General features: G+C 49.6%; 1 protein-coding gene across 1 annotated transcript; it reads right to left on the reverse strand.

Annotated features, from left to right (window-relative positions):
* Nucleotides 1-622: 622 nt before the first annotated feature.
* Nucleotides 623-2,315, reverse strand: LOC119462805 (uncharacterized). The gene has a single exon (XM_049671780.1). The coding sequence runs from the start codon at nt 2,300-2,302 to the stop codon at nt 749-751; it is 1,554 nt and encodes a 517-aa protein (XP_049527737.1). The 5' UTR covers nt 2,303-2,315; the 3' UTR covers nt 623-748.
* Between the last annotated feature and the right edge of the window lie 18,034 nt (nt 2,316-20,349).

Here is a 20,349-nt window from a genome sequence, read left to right on the forward strand (position 1 = left end):
CATCTGCGGATTGAAAATTCCAAACACTTTTCTTTGGGATATCCACTGAGGGGGATGGAGACATACTGAAAGTAGCTATTGGCATCTTATGGTCCGATATTCCGTCCTCTACATGGCAATCCGTCAAAAGCCCTACCAACCCATGCGACACTAAAATAAGGTCTAAAAGAGATGAAGTTGTATCACTTAGTCTGGTGTGTTCTTCTACAATTTGTTCTAAATCATAAGAGAACGCCAAGTCCAAAAGCTGTTCGCAACTAGCCACATCTACCTCCCCTAGTGAGTATGAGCTCCAATTAATTCCCGGTAAGTTTAAGTCGCCCAGGAGAATGATATTGTCTCCTTCTCGAAAATTTCTTTCCATAAATTCTCGAAGGCTAGTCATTACATCAGGTGAAGTATTTGGGGCCCTATATATACCTCCAATGTAAACTGTGCGATCAGCAAGCTTAGTCTTAATCCATACAGCTTCGATACTATCCGATTGTTGGAGGCTAGTACACAATATGCTTTGTTTAACAAATATGGCTACTCCTCCACCTCTTCCTCCTCGGTCCCTTCTAAATGCTTTGTAACCTACTGGCACAACTTCGGCGAATCTGATACTGCTATGTAACCATGTCTCCGTTATGACAATAACGTCAGGTTCATGCTCCAAGACCACAACTTCCAATGCATCGGTTTTGTTTATTATGCTCCGCGCATTTATGTTTATAATCTTAAAGCCATCCTGTTTACCTTGTTGGCATCAGTTGCCAGTTTCAATTACCCTCGAAATTTGATACCTCACCTTTTTATCCTCATCCCATCCATACAATACATTATTCATTTTCAGTTTATCAAAGACAAGTTTCGCTCTACGACCTTCTTTTCTTTCCTCGGCGCACGAGTCCCACAGTCTCTTCCTAATTTCCACTACACGTCTGGAGTAATCTTCACTAATGCTTATCTCGGTATCTTTAAGCTTGGTACAATTGCTCAAAATCTTTACTTTCTCCCTGAAGTCCGCTAGCCTGAAAATAATCGGGCGATTTCTACCAGGTGTTTTCTTTCCGAGCCTGTGGATTCTTTCAATGGAGGTTACTTGCACTTTCAGGATGTCTCTAAAAACTTCTTCAGTGACTTTCTTCACCAGTGCTGCATCATTCTCCTGCGTGCCTTCTTGCATGCCTCTAATTATTAAATTATTTCTTCTAGAACGATTGTCCAAATCATCAACCTGTCTAACAAGGCTCGTCGCGCCATCATTCCACCTGTCAACAATCGCTTCAACGTTTGTAAGCCTGAGCTGAGTATCGTCAAAGCTTTGTAGCTTCTGTTCAATTGCGAGAAGTCGATTTTGCATTTCAAGCATTCTAGTTTCTGAGCTAGCCTGATTTGTCTGAACCTCAGTCAGTTTCGACAGGATCTCTTTCTGGTTCTGGAGTACATTTGCAATCATCGCTTCCGTTACCGGTCCAGGATTTTCTTCTACGTCACCGGACAACTTAAGCAGCAAACCCGCTAATGACATACACTCCGAAAAGCAGCATAACACAGTGCGTGGGCACGGCAACACTAAAAGACATAGGTCGTCACTACGGAAACAGTATTTTGTATGACTAACCTGCACAAAGAGCGGTATGTTGGGTGACATAGTCACGGCTGTGTTGCCGTGCCCACTGAAGCTGGCCCTCGGTGAGCTCCAATTTATAGGCAGAAGCAGGTCCTTCTTGGGGGCGGATACCGTGGTCATCGTGCTCGATGAAGATGCGCAGAAGGTGGTTTCCACGTGTGGCGTCGGCAGCAGTACCGTGCAGCTTTCCGTGAACGATGTAGTGCTATCGCTCTCCGAGTTCATGCTTGTCGATGCGATAATGCTGTAGCGAGGCTCCAAGCATCCACCGTCAGAGAGAGCTGTTATCCCGTTGAAGATGATAGCATTGCACGCATACAAGACCTGCACAAAGAGCGGTATGTTGGGTGACATAGTCACGGCTGTGTTGCCGTGCCCACTGAAGCTGGCCCTCGGTGAGCTCCAATTTATAGGCAGCAGCAGGTCCTTCTTGGGGGCGGATACCGTGGTCATCGTGCTCGATGAAGATGCGCAGAAGGTGGTTTCCACGTGTGGCGTCGGCAGCAGTACCGTGCAGCTTTCCGTGAACGATGTAGTGCTATCGCTCTCCGAGTTCATGCTTGTCGATGCGATAATGCTGTAGCGAGGCTCCAAGCATCCACCGTCAGAGAGAGCTGTTATCCCGTTGAAGATGATAGCATTGCACGCATACAAGACCTGCACAAAGAGCGGTATGTTGGGTGACATAGTCACGGCTGTGTTGCCGTGCCCAGTTCACATCACTGAGGCGGCGTACAAATTCGTAGGGGCCGAAATAGCGGCGCAACAATTTCTCCGAGAGCCCACGGTGTCGGATAGGTGTCCACACCCACACGCGGTCGCCTGGTGAGTACTGGACGTTCCGTCGGGTCCGGTTGTAACGGCAGGCGTCGGTATTCTGCTGGGTGCGGATGCGATTCCGAGCAAGCTGGCGAGCTTCCTCTGCTTTTTCGACGAACTCTTCAGTGGTGTCATTCCTTGTGGTTCCGTGATCTACCGGGAGCATGGCGTCTAAGGGGGTTGTAACGCGACGTCCGTAAACGAGCTCGAACGGTGTAAACTCGGTGGTCTCTTGCACAGCGGTATTGTAAGCAAACGTCACGTATGGCAAAATTTCATCCCATGTCTTGTGTTCCACATCAATGTACATGGATAGCATGTCGGCCAGTGTTCTGTTCAGGCGCTCTGTTAAGCCGTTAGTCTGGGGATGATAGGCTGTGGTCCTTCGGTGGTCAGTATGCGTCAGCGTGACGACTTGTTGCAACAACTCCGCTGTAAACGCTGCACCGCGATCAGTAATGAGCACAGCGGGTGCACCGTGACGAAGCACGATGTTGTGGACCAAGAAGATGGCGACTTCAGCAGCAGTTCCCCGCGGCACAGCTTTTGTCTCCGCATAGCGAGTTAAATAATCGGTTGCCACGATTATCCACTTATTTTGCAAGGAAGACGTGGGGAACGGACCAAGAAGGTCGGTCCATTCCCACTTGATGGAACGGCGCCGGAGGCGGATCCAAAGGCTGAAGGAGGCCGGCAGGCTTGACGGGTGGGACTTTACGCCTCTGACAGTCACGGCACGTTCGCACATAGCGCTGGACAGACGAAAATAGGTGTGGCCAATAGTATTTCTGCCGTATGCGCGCTAATGTCCTCGCGAAGCCTAAGTGGCCGGCACAGCGATCGTCATGACACGCCTGTAAAACTTCCTCGCGCAGCGCCGTCGGAACGACGAGAAGGAACGTTTCTTGGCTGTTCTCGAAATTTTCTTGTACAGGACATCGTTCCGCAGGCAGTAGGATGTCAATCCTCGTGAAAGTGGGCATGGAACAACAACGTCAGCTCCCTCGAGATGTCGGATGACTGGAAGCAGTTCAGAGTCTGCACGTTGGTAGTCAGCCATGCGCACCACGTCGACGACACCAAGAAACGGCAAATCTAGCTCCAAGTCGGAGGGTGTCAAGGGAATAGGAGAACGTGACAAGCAGTCAGCGTCGCTATGCTTACGGCCCGATCTGTAGACAACACTCATGTCGTATTCCTGGAGGCGGAGGCTCCAACGAGCGAGGCCACCTGACGGGTCTCGTAGATTGGCAAGCCAGCAGAGCGAATGGTGGTCACTGATCGCTCGAAATGGCCGGCCGTATAAGTAAGGTCGGAACTTGCTGATGGCCCACACGACTGCTAAACATTCTTTTTCGGTGTTTGAATAATTAGCTTCTGCTTTTGTGAGACTACGGCTCGCGTACGCAATTACACGTTCTGCTCCGTCTTGCCATTGAACCAGAGTAGCCCCGAGTCCTACGTTGCTTGCGTCTGTGTGAATTTCAGTTGCCGCGGTGTCATCAAAATTCGCCAGCACTGGAGCGGATTGAAGGCGTTTGCGCAATTCGCTGAAGGCCTGCTCTTGGTCTTCCGTCCAGGCAAAGGGCACATCTTGTCGCGTCAGTCTCGTGAGAGGTTCAGCAATCCTCGAGAAGCCTTCAACGAAACGGCGGTAGTAAGCGCAGAGGCCCAGGAACCGCTGAACAGCCTTCTTGTCTTTAGGGTGAGGAAACTCGGCAACTGCAGCGAGCTTTTCTGGGTCTGGTCGTACTCCTTGGGAGCTGACCACGTGGCCTAAAAACTTGAGTTCCCGGAAGCCAAAGTAACATTTTTCAGGCTTGATGGTGAGGTTTGCCTTGCGTATTGCGGTAAGGACACTTCGTAGTCGGGTGAGATGTTCATCGAACGTGCTGGAAAACACAACAACGTCGTCTAGGTACACTAGACACGTCTGCCACTTTAGTCCGACGAGTACAGTGTCCATCATTCGTTGAAACGTAGCAGGAGCGGAACAGAGACCGAAAGGCAGGACTTTAAATTCGTATAGCCCGTCGGGAGTCACGAAGGCGGTTTTTTCATGGTCACGCTCGTCCACTTCGATTTGCCAGTACCCTGACTTTAGGTCTAACGAAGTAAAGAACTCAGCATGACGCAGACGGTCCAAAGCGTCATCGATCCGTGGCAGGGGGTAAACGTCGCGTTTGGTGACTCGGTTAAGCCGTCTGTAGTCAACGCAGAAGCGGAGCGTGTTGTCTTTCTTTTTTACTAGTACGACAGGCGACGCCCACGGACTTGTCGACGGCTGGATGACGTCATCATTGAGCATTTCTTCAACTTGACGCTTAATCGCCTCCCGCTCCATAGGTGACACGCGGTACGGGTGCTGACGAACAGGCCGCGCCGACTCCGCTGTAACTATCCGGTGTTGCGTAATGGAGGTGCGCTGGACTTTAGATTCTGTGGAAAAACAGCCAGAGAATTCTGTCACTAGGTCCAGTAGCTGATCCTTCTGTACATCTGCTAAGTCAGCATTGATGTGGACGCGGGTACTCAGGCTGGCGTGAGGTGTTGCATCCGGTGAAGTCACTTGTAACGTGCCGACATCGGAGAAGTCAGCAATGTCGTTCAGAAAGGCCACAGCTGTACCTTGAGGGACGTGCTGATACTCATGGCTGAAGTTTGTCAACAAAACTTGCGAGCATTTATTCTGTATTCAAACAAGGCCCCGGGCGATGCAGATGTGTCTTTCGAGCAACAGCGGGATATTTGCCTCGGCAATACCCTCATAGTCGTCGAATGCGTCGCAGGTTACGAGGGTCAATACGCTGCTCCTTGGCGGCACCGTGATGTTCTCGTCGACAATCCTCAAGGCGTTGACATACGTGTCGTCAGTGCTGCCCCCTGCTAAGGCCTGCGCCTTTTGCAGTTTTGCAAGTTTATCACGGCTCCATTAGCCTGCAGAAAGTCCATTCCCAGAATTAGGTCCCTCGAACAGCTTCGGAGGATAACGAAATCTCCGAGGTACGTAAATCCACGAATGCTCACTCGCGCTGTGCATCTTCCTACCGGGGTTAGCAGATGGCCTCCTGCAGTGCGAATCTGCGACCCAGTCCACTCGGTAGAAACTTTCTTCAGCTTGCAGGCAAGGTCCATGCTCATAACTGAGGTGTCCACTCCAGTGTCGATTAACGCTGTTATTTCTTCGTCGTCTACGGTGACGGGAATGTTCGACGTTATTACCTCTCGTACGGTGTTTGACTGCGTCTGTACGTCTGCGTCGTTCTGTTTTCGTCGTTGTCGTCGTAGTGGAGGATCTTGCGCACAGTCGACGTCAGCGGCCTCACCTCCGGAGGTCGCTGAACTCAGTTTTCCCGAGCCGCCGGGCTAGGCGAGTGGCGTCTGAGAGCGCCGCGAGAGAAGGCTTGGCTTGGTGATGGTGACCTGTAACGAGCAGGAGACGACGAACGGGGCTCGTGCCATCGTTGATCACCATTGCGACGATTCGCGACGAAACTCTCTATTTCCGGCGGCCGCTCACCAGGTCGTGGACGAGTTGCATTTGGGGCGAATCCTCGGAGCCCCACATGACGATAAGGCCACATTCTGTAGATGTGCCCGGCTTCGCCACAATGGTAACAAAGGGGCTTGTAGTCTGCGGTGCGCCAGACGTCGCTCTTCCTAGTGCGGTGTGCTGCGAGGCCTGAAGCTAACGTCCAATTGCTGAGCGGGGTGCACCATGCTATACGCACTTGAGGGTGGTGGACGGCGTACTGCTTCTGCGTAACTCATTTCAGGACGCGGTCTCTGCTGTGGTGCCTCGTACTGTTCAGGAACATGGACGGCCTGTCGGACCTCGGCGCGCACCATTTCCGCAATGGAAAGTTGTCCCACAGAGGCAGCTGTCGTCTGCGTCTTCTGCAGTTCCTCCTTGATGACAGCCCTGATGAGTTTTCGCAAGGCGCCGACGTCGTTGCCGAGGGTAACGGCAGAGAGCTCCCTTGAAATCACGGCGTCGCGGTTGTATTGCCTGGCCCGCTGTTGAAGGGCCTTTTCCATGGTGGTGGCTTCGTCGTGGAACTCTGCCACTGTCGTCGGCGGATTTCGAATGAGGCCAGCAAAGATGTCCTCTTTGACGCCGCGCATTAGGTGGCGCACCTTCTTTGCTTCAGTCATAGAGGGGTCTGCACGTCTGAAGAGCCGATTCATGTCTTCTACGTACGCCGTCACTCGCTCATTCGGGCCTTGAATTCTCGACTCCATTGCTAACTCCGCCCTCTCCTTCCTGTCCGCCCTGGCGAAGGCATTGAGGAACTGCCGACGAAATTCTTCCCATGACGTCAGTGTCACCTCGTGGTTCTCGAACCATATTTTAGCGGAATCTTCAAGAGCGAAGTACACGTAGCGAAGCTTACGCTCGTGTGTCCAGTCGTTGACGTTCGCTACCTGGTCAAAATGGTCAAGCCAGTCGTCGGCGTCCTCTGAAGCACTCCCGTGGAAATGATTCGGCACCCGGATCTGATTGACGACCACGTGCAATGCTGCAGTAGCGGCAGGAGGTGGTTGGTTCGTCATTCTACTTCGTTCGGGTAGCAGGCCGTGCTGTGGCTGGAGTCCTTGGAGACGTCGGCTGGTACGTACGTGCACAGGGGTAAGCTCGGCCGAACTACTCGCCGGGCTTAGGTCTGGGGTACGCTCCGGAGATCTTAACATTGACCGTACCCAGCACTTCCACCAGAAATGTCACCCAGCTAGTACAGCTAGAATAGTTGACCAGCAACAGATAGGCAAAAAACACGTCAGCCTTTAATAATGGCTGGACCTCGGAGAGCGCGCGCGCAACCACGAACTTCGTCGTTCTCGCCTCAAGGGGCCAGTGTCAACACGTGCCGACTTATTTCGCGTCAATATTACAAATAGTATTGGAAACACCCAGTAATGAGATAAAGCACTTTAACTACATTGACTGGGATCTTTTTCGGAAAGCGAGGAAAAGCAGAGCTGAGACAGAGACAGGAAAAAAGAAAACACTCCAAACTTGGACCACTATGCTCAGGGAAGATGTAAAGGCGGCAACGAAGGCTATTACTACTGAGGAGGATATCGAACTCATAGACGGTAGGCTGGCGCACTTGATTGAAGCCAAACAATCTATGTTAAAAGATGGAAAACGCAACGGCTGAACAGGAGACTCACGGAAGCGTTTAGCATTGTTGAATAGGGAGATTGAGGAACACTCTAGATATTTACAGCAACAACAATGGGATGAGCTTTGTAATACCATAGATGGTCGAATTAAACGAGGTGGAAATTGGAACTTACTTAGACATTTGCTTCATGAGAACGACACGAAATCTAATAGGAGAACAGCAGTAGCACGACTCGTCCATCGTGAGAGTCAGGACACAACGGACGAGGCCATTCTTGATCGGCTCGCAGCTAAGTATTTACCACTTAAGGATAGCAATGAGAGTACAGACCAGCCTGAATATACAGGGGAAGACTGTGAGCTTATGGATTAAGAGTTCACAGAAAGCGAAGTTCGCGCAGCCCTGTATGACCTCAACAGTAGATCCGCTGCCGGTCCAGATGGCGTTTCCAATAGGCTTTTGAAAAATCTGGACGATGATTCTATAACGTATTTAACTGAGTATTTCAATGAACTCTGGAAAAACGGTGATTATCCGAAGGAATGGCGAATTGCTAACACAATTCTTATTCCCAAACCAGGCAAGCAACTCAATCTAGATAACCTAAGGCCCATATCGTTAACATCATGTCTGGGCATAACCATGGAGCATGTCATACTTAATAGACTGACTAAGTATGTAGAGAACAGAAATGTTCTTCCGCATAACCTGATCGGTTTCCGTCCTGGACTTTCCACTCAAGATGCAATGCTTTTAATCAAACATCACCTTATTCTTGCTAGCCCGCTACATACGAGAGCTCTCCTAGGCCTAGATGTAGAAAAAGCCTTTGATCGCATCAAACACAAGGCCATATTGGATATCCTCTCGGAGATTGGATTGGGTAAGTGATTGCACAATATAGTCAAAGCCTTTCTCGGTTGCCGTTCTGCTTGTCTCAGGTTAGGCGAACTCCAATCTACAACCTTGGAACTTGGGAATCTTGGGACACCACAAGGGTCTGTCCTATCTCCCATGTTCTTTAATTTGGCAATGTCAAAAGTGGCTCGAGGTCTAGCGCAGATTGAAGGTATCCACTTTGCAATATATGCAGATGATGTAACAATCTGGAATGCTGAAGGTAATATGGGACAAACAGAGACGAAACTACAGGAAAGCATTTATGTGGTGGAAACCATACTTGAGGGTATGGTACTGAACTGCTCTGCTAAAAAATCAGAACTATTGGTACTACGGAGCAGTAAGCGTGGGCGTAAGCCGAACGGATATATCCCAGAGGAAGAACCCCGAATTGACATATACGCCAAGAAAGGAGAGCCAATCAGGCAGGTGGAGACTATTAGGGTGCTAGGCCTTCTCCTGGAAGCGAATGGATCTAATCGCAGGATGATACAACATATCTCTAAGAAGTCTGAAGAAGTCATTAGACTTCTGCGTAGAATTACAAATAAGCATAAGGGGCTAGGAGAAGACAGTGCCATAAGATTGGTACAAGCATTCGCATTTTGCCACTTCTCGTACGTGGCAGGCATGCTACAATGGACACAGGCTGATAAGAACAAGCTAAACGCCTTAATCAGACGACTTATAAAGGCTACACTAGGACTTCCCAGCAGCACTGCCAATGATAGATTATTGCGCCTAGGGCTGCATAACACACTAGAAGAGATAGCTGAGGCTCAACAGGTGGCCCACCAAGAGATACTAATGAGGACACGACCTGGAAGGGCGCTACTTGAAGAAATAGGCGTAGAAAGTAACAACCAAACCAACAAAGGAGAATTATTAACAGAATTGCAAGCGGGACTACGAGAAAAAATTAAGACCACCCCGTTCCCTAGGAACATGCACCCGACACATAACCTCGAGAGACGGAAGGCAAGAGCCAAGGCACTCCTTCAAGACATAGATCAACATAAGCAGCAGGCGGTGTTCGTTGACGCTGCCTGGGTTAAAAATAAGGATGCGTATACCTCCGTTGTTGTAGACACTCAAGGTAAGATACGGGATGCCATCACCGTCTATACAAAGGACCCAACAGTAGCAGAACAAGTAGCCATCGCCTTAGCCATCCGGGCAAATCGGTGGACACATATTTACAGTGACTCTAGAACAGCCATACGCAACTTTACTAACGGATATGTGACACGGATAGCAACCAAGTTACTAGACAAGGTCAACAGTGAGAGGATCGAAATTCGCTGGTTTCCTGCACATCTGGGGATGGTGGACGGAACTCGGAGAAACCTCAATGAGGTGGCAAATAAAGCAGCAAGAGGACTTTCTAGCCGTGCTCTTCAAGACCGATCAGCTTACACTTCACATGGGGAACACAGGGATCGATTATTAACATATAAGGAAATCACGAAACGTTATTATTTAAGCAGACGGGAATACCCATTGCCACACGGTAAGCTTTGCAGAGCCCAAGCGGTCACATTACGTTTGCTACAGACAAGGACATACCCAAGTCCATATTTTATTAACAGGATCTATCCGGAGAGGGAAATTCAAACCAATTGTAATAAGTGCAATGGCATCATTACTCTTTACCATATGCTTTGGCAGTGCCCCGCGGTCTTCGCAGACTGTGACAAGGAACAAGAATGGTGGCGGCAAATGCTACGAAGTGAATCACTCTCTGACCAATTACGGGCAGTCCAGAAGGCCCGCGATGTGGCTGAAGGGCTCGGCCTGACAGTCCCAACGTGGGAGCGGCCCGCGTCAACCCAGGGTTGACCTTCAGGACTCAATAAAGTTCTCCATACCATACAATTTGGCGTGCCTGGGCGGCTGTATCTATGGCGTCGCGAGCTTACTCAGACGGGGACTGGAGAGCAGTTGGCAGGAGCGTGTCGAAAGCCAATGCCGGGACACGACCAAAGTGGAGATAGAAGGGGGAGTAGAGAGCGGTGTCGTGACGTGACGTGTTGTACGCGAGCGTCACAAATGGGAGTGCGGCGTCCAAGCCACGATGATCTGAGGAGACAGATATCAAGAGCATATCTGTAAATCTTCGGTTCAGGCGTTCAGTGAGGCCATTCTTTTGGGGGTGGTATGCTGTCGTAAACTTGTGTTTCATGGCACAAGAGCGAACTAGATCTTTGATAACCCGAGGTAAAAAGTAGCGGCCCCTGTCTGTTGAAAGCTGGCGAGGAGTTCCGTGGTGCAAGATGACGTCTTGGAGCAGGAAATCTGCGACGTCGGTAGCACAAATGCTTTGGGTGGCTCGTGTCACGGCGTAGCGGGTTGAATAGTGCGTTGCAAGAGCGATTTACTTATTCCCAGCTCTGGAGGTAGGGAAAGTGCCCAACAGGTCGAGGCCAACACGATAAAGCGACTCGGTGGGTATAATAATTGGCTGGAGGGTTCCAGTCAGAAGCAAAGCAGGCTTCTTACGACGTTGGCATGGTTCGCAAGCAGCGACATGACGTCGCACGGTACGGAAGACTCCAGGCCCGAAACATCGCCGCAGGACGCAGTCGTAGGTCCTGGAAACACCCAGGTGGCCAGCACTGGGGAAATCATGGAGTTGCGCGAGTACAGTTTCCCGGAGATGAGTAAGAACGACTATCAGCAGTTCGTGTCCTTTGCGCATATTCCGGTGGTATAAGAGTCCGTCCAAAACGAGGAACAAGCTAAGCGAGTGGTCCGACAACTGAGAACGGAGGCGGCTGACGAGGTCGCGCAAGGTTGTATCACGTGCTTGCTCCACGCCGATGTGGTAGAAGGTGGAGAGCGTGAATATTCCAGCAGTTGCTTCATTATAGTGTGGAGCGTCGACGGGGTGCCGAGACAAACAATCGGCATGCTGGTGTAGCCTACCGGACTTGTACACCACTGTGTAGGTGAAATTTTGAAGACGTAGTGCCCAGCGACCTAGACGAGCCATTGGATCTTTAATTGTTGAGAGCCAAAAGAGAGCGTGAGAGTAACAGTAAAAGGTCGACCGCATAAGTGCCGGAATTTACTCACTGCTCATACGAGTGCGATGCACTCGCGCTCTGTAATGGAGTAATTTCGTTCAGCGTGTGAAAGCAGGCGACTTGCGTACGCAATAACTTTGTCACGCCCACGTTGACACTGCGCTAAAACGGCGCCAATTCCATAGCCACTAGCATCTGTACGACCTCTGTTGGCGCAGATGGCTCAATAATGCCCTTGGTAAGCATCTTATCAACCTCGTGCTATATTACTCGGTACTCGGCGTGTGACACGCGATAGGACCCTCTGTGAATAGACGGGACATTGCCGGTATGTATGCGTTGCTGCATAAGGGAGGTTTGTCCCAAAGGCCGACCGTCAAGCTAAAAAAATGTCGGAATAGGATGTGGAGCAGATGACGAAGACCGTCGGTCTCTGTGGGGGAAAGGTCCAGGGATATCATATTGGTAATGTCGTCGTGCGCTGGAGGCGACATTGGGGAATGAACATTGCAGGTGGTGGAAGAGTTGGAGGAAGACGGGAGAGGCGAGAGGGAAGAAAGGTCCTGCTCGTGCGACGGCGACAGTGTGGCGAGAGCGAGCCCTTTGGGTAGTACTTGAGGGCAGAATCTGAAACTCAGGAGCGGAAGGTAAGTTTTGTTTGCCGATATGGTTAATATGGTGTGAGCAAACGACACGCCGTGCGAAAGTAGGGCACTAACACAGGGAGTCAAGACATGGTCACCATCCGGTACAGAGGGGTTGGGCACAGCAGTGATACAGGTCAGCGCCTGCGGAGATAGACGAACAAAGTCGGCGCAACAGAGCTGGATCCGCAAGGTGTCGGTTAGGTCGATAACATCAGGGAAATCAAGTTTGAGTACACCAGCCCAGCAGTCAATTATAACTGAGTGGGCAGATAAAAAATCAAGGCCAAGGATCACGTCGTGAGGGCAATGGTCAAGTCCATAAACAATACAGATGTGTGCCGACCGGCGACGCTGACATGAGCGGCACACGAGCAGCACACGCGGGACTGGGCAGGAGTGAGCACATTCTTGAGCCGCTTCCGGAGATCAGCGCTCATGACCGAGGTGTGTGCGCCGGTGTCGGTAGGGTCAATGACAGGTAGGGCGTCAACTTCCAGGGCGATTAGGTTCTGATCTGTCGGCAAGGTAAGGAGAGGATTTGCAGGTCGAGAGTCCCATCAGCGTCACCTCCGGGAGCTGCATCCGTCAGTTTTCCGGGGAGGAGCGTACAGAAGGGTGAGGCGATCAAAAACGACGGGGCAGGGGCGAGCAGGACAGGCGATCGTGCAGCGACGCTGAACGGCTCGAGCATCTGATGGAGCAGAAGGGCCGCGGTCACGGTATGTCGCGTCATTTGGAGCATGAAATGGCTGGCGCTGGTTGTCATTGTGGCGGTAGTAAAGCGTACAGCGTGAAAATTAGGGCTGACGATGACGGCAATAGCGAGAAATGTGCCCCACGCCGCTACAACAGAAGCATATGGGCTTGTCATCTGGTGTTCGCCATTGGGCCGGATCTCGTTAGCGTCGAAACGTCGGTGGAGGTCGATAAAGAGGGGCAGGGCTAAGCGGAGTGTGTGTTATGCAGCACACGAGTTGAATTCCTGCGTTGGCCAGTTCTTCGCGGACAACTGCGTGGAAGAGGGAGATCGTCGATTGAGTGTCCTCAGAAGGGCGCGTGAAAGAAGATGGCGACGCCGCCTCGATTTCGCGCCGCACAGTTCGGACAGCGCCATCTGTAGTGGACGATTGAAGAGCCGAATGAGCGCCTTCGCACGACGACGTAGATGTGGTGTTGGGAAGCCGTACGAACTTTCCGGCGAAGCGACGACACGACTCTTTGCGTCTTCGAAACGTCTGCACTCACGAATAATATCGTCTACCGTCGAGCGGTCTTTAAAAACGAGCAAGGTAAACGTATCATCGGTGATGCCTTTCAGAATGTGCCTCACTTTGTCAGCCTCGGGCATACCGGAATCGACACGGCGGCAAGGAGCTAGGACATTAAGGATGTACGCAACGTACGACTCGGTAGCTGTCTGAGCCCGACAGGATAGGACTTTTGCAGTGGCGCGCTTGCGACCAGCGAGCTTGCCGAAGAGGTCGCGAAGTTTTTGTTTGCAAACGACCCAGCTGGTCAGCTCTTCTTCATGTGTGTCATACCAGGTGCGTGCTGGTCCCTGGAGGTAGAAGAGAAGATTTGCGGGCATCACTGTCGGATCGCATCGGTTCTGTGCAGCGACTCGTTCGTATATACCAAGCCATTATTCGATTTCGACTTTGTCGGTGCCGTTACCAAAGAAGGTGCCGCGGTCGCGGGGGATGGGTAAAGACGAGACAGTTGCGGTGTCGCGGGTGCTGACGGCCCGGGTGTGCCGGATGCTGACGCTGTGCTTAACCCAACAGCCTGGTCGTCTGTCAGCATGGTAGCACGGTCGAGGACAAGCCCGCTGCGGAGTTCCGTCTTGCGCAATACACAGCGCCTCCACCAAAAATGAAACGGGCAGAGATATAAGGTTAAATGGGACCGTGTTTACTCTGCAGAAAACATGGCCGATACAACCAGTATGGCGGAACGTTAGGTTAGCCCCAATACGTCGGCTCTTTCGCCTTGTTGGTGATCGTCGTCTTTCTCCTTTCGTGGCACCGTGACAATATTCATAAAACTGTTCTATTTCATAACGTAGCTGGAGGCTATTGTGTAGGCTTGTAGAACCTTTATTTTATACCTCATGTTCAGCTTGATTGCAACAGCCGCTACCCTCGAAAAATGCTGTAGAATTCATAAATGTCGTATGCTATGTCCTTAAGAATTAGATGTCCTACCCCGTATTCTCTGTAAGCTGGAAGACATCTGTAGCTTAGCAGAGGACGTGTCCGCTAGTCAGCATTGCATAAGCCACATCAGTTCTTCTTACCTCATTAAAGGGCACCTAAACCACCCAGAGGTCGAAATTTACTTGTGGTGTTGCAGTTGTGCACGAGTCTACAATGAAAACGTAGTCATGAGAATTTTTCGAAATGTTGCCGTAATAGCGGAGCTACACGCGTTTGATGATCGAAAAACAGACCTCGCTCGTTTCGCTCTTTCCTTCGCTACAATCCTCGCCAGCTGGTCTCCCCTCCTCACCGAGTGCTTCTCGAAATGTCATGTGACATACGTCATCGCCAACACGCTTCTCAAAACACTGTCTACTTCCGGTTAAGGCACGTCCGCGCTAGCGGCAAATATACCGACGGAGAACCGGCCTCCATTGCCGTAGAACGTCTGCCGCGAGAGAGGTGTCCAAAGTAGACGGCAGTTCGGCCGGTGCCCCGCCCGCTGCACGATCAACGGGCCAATCGACTACCGCGAAGCTGCGCGCCTCCGCCACCGGCAACGAAAACGTCGGCTGCAGCTCAGCTGCAGTGCACGGCTACCGACGGGAGACGACCGGCTCGGCTGTGCTCGAATCGCGGCCGACGGCGCCGCTAATATCAGCGTATTTTTCTTCTTTGTGTACAATTATTGCGAATAGCGATAACAACGATAAGAAAATATTGCGGCTTGTGATCGTCGGTGATTCATTTCGAAGCGCCGTCCACTCTAGCTTTGAAGAGAACCGGAAAAGGCCTAGCGACAATATCGGCGCCGTCGAGCCATCAGCGGCGGTGAGGCTGCCGCACAAATGAGTCCCGGTCTCATCCTCTCTACGTACGGGCAAGGGAATCTGGCCGTTCGCGAGCAAAACCACTGTCGAACGGCGACCCGCGTGCGGTGAGTTACCGTGCCGGTAGCGTGGACTTGGACTCAGCGCTTCTCGGATACCCGCTGTTGCTGCGGTGCCGGCCCGTGTTATGCGAATCGTGCCGCTATAGACCCCTGTTGCGCGCACGTCTGGAAAGGCCAACACCGCCGCACTCTGTTCGCGCAGCTAATCAGACCGCTAAGCACGACTGTGTTGGAACTCGAGCAATTTGGCAATTGCATTGCGGGCTGTAATTACCGGTTCGCAAGGGCGCACAATCGACCAACACGACGAGGAAGAGCAGAGAGCGCACGTACCTGCTAGCAGACTAACCGGAAGTCGTAGGTTCTTGCTCAACCAATCGACATCGTCGCCCCCGTTGATATCACTCCTTGCACCCTGGTGACGTCACGATGACTGCTCGGAGAGGATCACAGGCATTGTTTTTTGATTCTGTGATGCGCCCGCGCCGTGTAGCACTGTAGCGTTTGGCATTGTTGATCGTGGCGGCATTCTGAACTCGACTGCGTTTGTTTACTTGAAATGTTCAAAAATATCTCAGGTGGTTTAGGGGCCCTTTCAGGCCAATCACCTTCCAAGCAATCCCTAATAATTCCTCACAGAGCCCTGCTAAGCTAGCCTCACTCGAGAGGGTTCGCGTGTTAAACATTGTCAGATTAAGTTTCTATTGGCGGCCAGTTCGGATCCCGAGATTCTCAGCACCCTCTACAGTGTCGGTTGTGCCCAGGTGCCACGGCTGAAGCCGCGGTGCCGGGCGCCGATGCGAAGCGGCGGTCGTTGGGGTGTTGCTACGCTGAGCTCCGCAACATCCCAAATAAAGAAATACTGCTCCACTCAGGTAGACTGCTCCCTCCCTGATAGTGAGAATAAATTTGGATCATCAAAAGAGGGATGCGTTTATTTAGGAATACCACCGATCCCTTAACAGCAGTCACAGTTGTGCCTAGTCACCACCAGTCCAGCGTGTTCTCCGTTCCTACGCCGGCGGCATTGGAACGGCGCCAAACTCAGAGGAAGAAAAAAAAAGAAAATGGTGATACGTCATCGAGGCGAGGCCCCGCCCCTGCACGGATTAGTTGCGAAATCAGTGGCACCCGAAAGGACACAATCGGGTCAACATTGCCGCCGCCCTGGAGCAAGCGCCTTGCGCCGCTTTCTAGAGCCCTCAACACTACGCACACGAGGCATTTTCTAGCTGTTTTCCCGCGAAGTCAACATATTTAGAGCCACACAACATGGAACCAAACACTGCAACACTGTAGAGCGGAACAGGGGCGCGCGATGATACATGGAGCACAAACGAAACTATCACGACCGCATGTAGCGCCATGCCACTTTTTTCTTATTATTTATTTAATTTTGCTAAACTTGTACTTCCTCGCTTGAAACGGTTTAAAATGTTGGCAAATGCTGTTTACGTACATTTAAGGTGCAGTTCATTTTGCGTTTTATTAACAGGCGATAAATCGCTCTCGACCACTCGCGACCGGCTGCGTTTGCGATCTCCGACGTCTCGAAAGGTGTAGTGCAGGGAAATTCGATGGGGCGTCAGCACTTATCCTTCCAGTTTTCGCTATTTTCTCGCTTATTAAACCTCTGTTAGCAGTAAGAATGGCATGACTGTGATAGTGAAAGGATAATCTACCATTAAAGCTCAACTTCCGGTTTCTTTTTTGTGTCCCTTTAACATGTATCACAGTAAAGTCGAGAATATTGCTCGTACTTCTATTCGAAAATTATTCGCAAACAGCAATCACGTCACGAACTGCAATCTGATTAGACAAGGCTCTTTCGCTACAGAATCTGCGAGAATACTCAAGAATTTTCTAATTAAGCAGGCGAGTATTCAGTGCACCTCTAGGTACACGTGGTACATTAGAAATGGTATATTGCTTTTCACCGCTATATAACGTGTAAAATTAGAGAGCTGGCAGTCACTTAGACCCTAAATCTTTTGAATTTCGTAGCAGTAAGACAGGCACCCCCACAGCTCGCCACCAATACGAAGTTATATGAAGTGCGCTATTTAACTCCATACTAAAATTCAGGCGCTTTACAATTTGTTTAATGAAACATTCACTGATTACATGACTTTGTTTAATTTAGAAATCGGCCTATGCGCACAACGTTAGACCATGCGGCATGGGAACTACGTGGATGCCATTTATCACGACATACAAAAGAAGGAGAAAACGAAAATACTACGTCTGTCAAATATTTCACTGCCTCGATGTCATTCAACCTTCACTCTTGTGTGTTATCTGGGCGGAAACATGTCGTTATATTTATCTCGGAGGGTATCAAAGAGAAAGACATTGTCTCTCGCCATAAAAGCAATTAAGTGCCAACGCTAAACATGACTAAATAATTTATCGAACAAGAACATATCATTGTTGCTGTAGCGGCACACACTAAATGTTCCGCCTATCTCTCTGCTTGCCTGCGATTGAAATCTGCATTTATACAATTGCGAGCCGAATGAGGTGAGCGCATACGTTGACGAGTCCCCTCAATGAAGAAGTGCGTTATTATAAAATTTTATGTACCAGTTCATCCGAAGGCTATCGGGAATTATAACAATTATTCAAATATTACAGCACGCTGATTGTAGAATCAATGCTGGGATCCAGAAACATTGAGGCTTAAATATTGTGCAAGAAATTGTGTCCTGCCTAACGTGACTACTGAAAATAAACAAAACTGACTATAAAATGAACTTATTTTCATAGTTTCGCATGTAACATTTCAGTTTAGGAATTCAGTCTCATTGTTGACATCAAAAATAACAACGCTGGTCTTATCTAAGTGGCAGTGTTTCAGCGAGCACGAAGCGTAGGAAAAATCACGTGAAAGCATTCTATCCCACACTTTCTATATGTGCTGAAACGAAGACATGAACATATCACCAACTTGCCAGCCAGCAAAGATTATTGACGGTGATGTCTTTTCTAGTGCAGATATTGCACATTTCACCATGTATTTCACTAAACGCTTGCCGGGAAGTCTGCGCCTAAGAAAAACACGCACTTTTGAATTTCAAATACTTTTTGAAAAAAGATATCTGCTAAAGTATTTTTATAATTCAATATAGCGCGTCGCTTATTTTAAATGTACTATGAGTTTTGAAATGTGTCTATTCTTATATTGTCGCTTAGAAATCATAACACTGGAATGAACTAACTGCGGAGCGCTATAACTGCTTCTTGGGGGGTCCTAGCTTAAGAACATTTTCGTAGTTTTATACAGATAACCCAACATAAATGTACGATAATATTGCTTGGAAGGCTAGCTTATAAAACTAGTTGAAGCCATCCGAGATTAACTGCAATGTAACCGCAGCTTGGAAGACATTGATTGTGAAAAATAGTGGGGAGAAAAACGCCGAGAAAGAGTAGTTCCAGCTGCAGCGACGATGACGACGGTGCTTACTGCGCTATTCTTTGCCTCCTACAGTGAGGCGATTAAGAAGGGGAAAGTGAAAGCTAGTTAGGGTGGTTCGATGGCGAGCAGCGGGGCATCCAAAACATGCCCGTCCAACAAATTGCAACCACACCACTCGTCGAATCAACTCTGGAAGAAGGAATGACAGAAGCGAGTGGATGGCTCAACTCGGTACGCCACGTGGTGGCTGGTTGCTTTACGAACTATGGGTGCATTAATCGCAATCCTGGCCTCGGTGATATTTATGTAGCTCATCACAACTGCAATATTAAAGGTCACCTGGACGCGTCTCCGGTTGTTAAACTGTGTAGGTTTCTAAGAGCCTTCGTTGTGTTTGATGATTGAACTGATCAAGCTTTCGAGCCTGTCATTTCTGAAATTTTAGAGACACTTAAGAAAGAGCTGCAACCTCAGGAACTGACGCACGAGCCTATTTTTAATTATTCATTTTTTTTTTGGATCTCAGGCTGAGCCTTTCGAGCAAACATGTGAGCAGGTTCTCTGAACCAAGGAGAAGAAAGCCACTCTTGCCCTTTAACTCGCTACACTCAATGCTTGTCAAACGAGGCATTATTATTATATGCCTTGTTAATGCCCCCAAGAAATCATTCTTAAGGCGTAGAATCATTCGAGCGTCGAATTTCACTTATATTCTGTCGTCGTAATGGGGAGGCCGCGTTATACCCCATAAACCATTACTCAAATGGGTATGAGCCATTCATTGTCTTACTTGACGGACATATTTAACTTTGACGCAATTCAATTTTGAAGACTCGAAAGCGGCAATGCGACAACGGCAGACTGCGGGCATACCGTCAGTGACATCGTTTTCTCCGCCGCAGCCGAACGTCTGTGTGTCCTCATTAAGAAACACAAAGACGTATCCAATAAGTGAGAAAGACTTTAATTTATGCACACATTAGACATATACACCCGCCTGTATCGGCGTGTGTATATTCTCTACACAACGTGCGAATCGACGCCCTGTTACTGCACAGTGTTCAGAAACTTGAAGGCGAACAATTTCAAAACTTCAACGCCTTGTTACAGCGCGCCTGCTGCTACTGCTGCTGCTGCATTCCCATTTGAGCAATGGTTTAAGGGGGTATAACGCGGTCTCACCATTACGACGACAGAAGAGAAGTGAAATTCTACGCTGGAATGGTTCTACGCCTCAAAAATGATTTCTTGAGGCTAGTAACAAGGCATATATTTATAATGCCTCGTTTGACAAGCATTGGGTGCACCGAGTTAAAGGGCAAGAGTGGCTTTCTTCTCCTCGGTTCAAAGAACCTGCAAACATGTTTGCTCGAAAGGTTCAGCTTGAGATCCAAAAAATGTAAGCAATAATTAAAAATAAGCTCGTGCGTCAGTTCCAGAGGCTGCAGCTCTTTTTTAAATGTCTCTAAAATTCCAGAAATAGCAGGCTCGAAAGTTTCATCAGTGCAACCATGAAACACAACGAAGGCATCCAGAAACCTACGCATTTTAACAACCGGAGACGTATTCAGGTGACCTTTAATATTGCAGTTGTGATGAGCTACATAAACATGGCCGAGACCAGGATTGCGGTTCATGTACCCATAGTTCCCAAAGCAACCAACCACCACGTGGCGTACCGAGTTGAGCCATCCCTCCTTCTGTC

Source organism: Dermacentor silvarum, chromosome 8 (genome assembly GCF_013339745.2).
Source record: "Dermacentor silvarum isolate Dsil-2018 chromosome 8, BIME_Dsil_1.4, whole genome shotgun sequence".
NCBI lineage: Eukaryota > Metazoa > Arthropoda > Arachnida > Ixodida > Ixodidae > Dermacentor > Dermacentor silvarum.

Excerpts from the sequence above, each read along its gene's own strand:
- LOC119462805 (XM_049671780.1), bottom strand. The coding sequence starts at position 2,302 with ATGTCACCCAACATACCGCTCTTTGTGCAGGTCTTGTATGCGTGCAAT.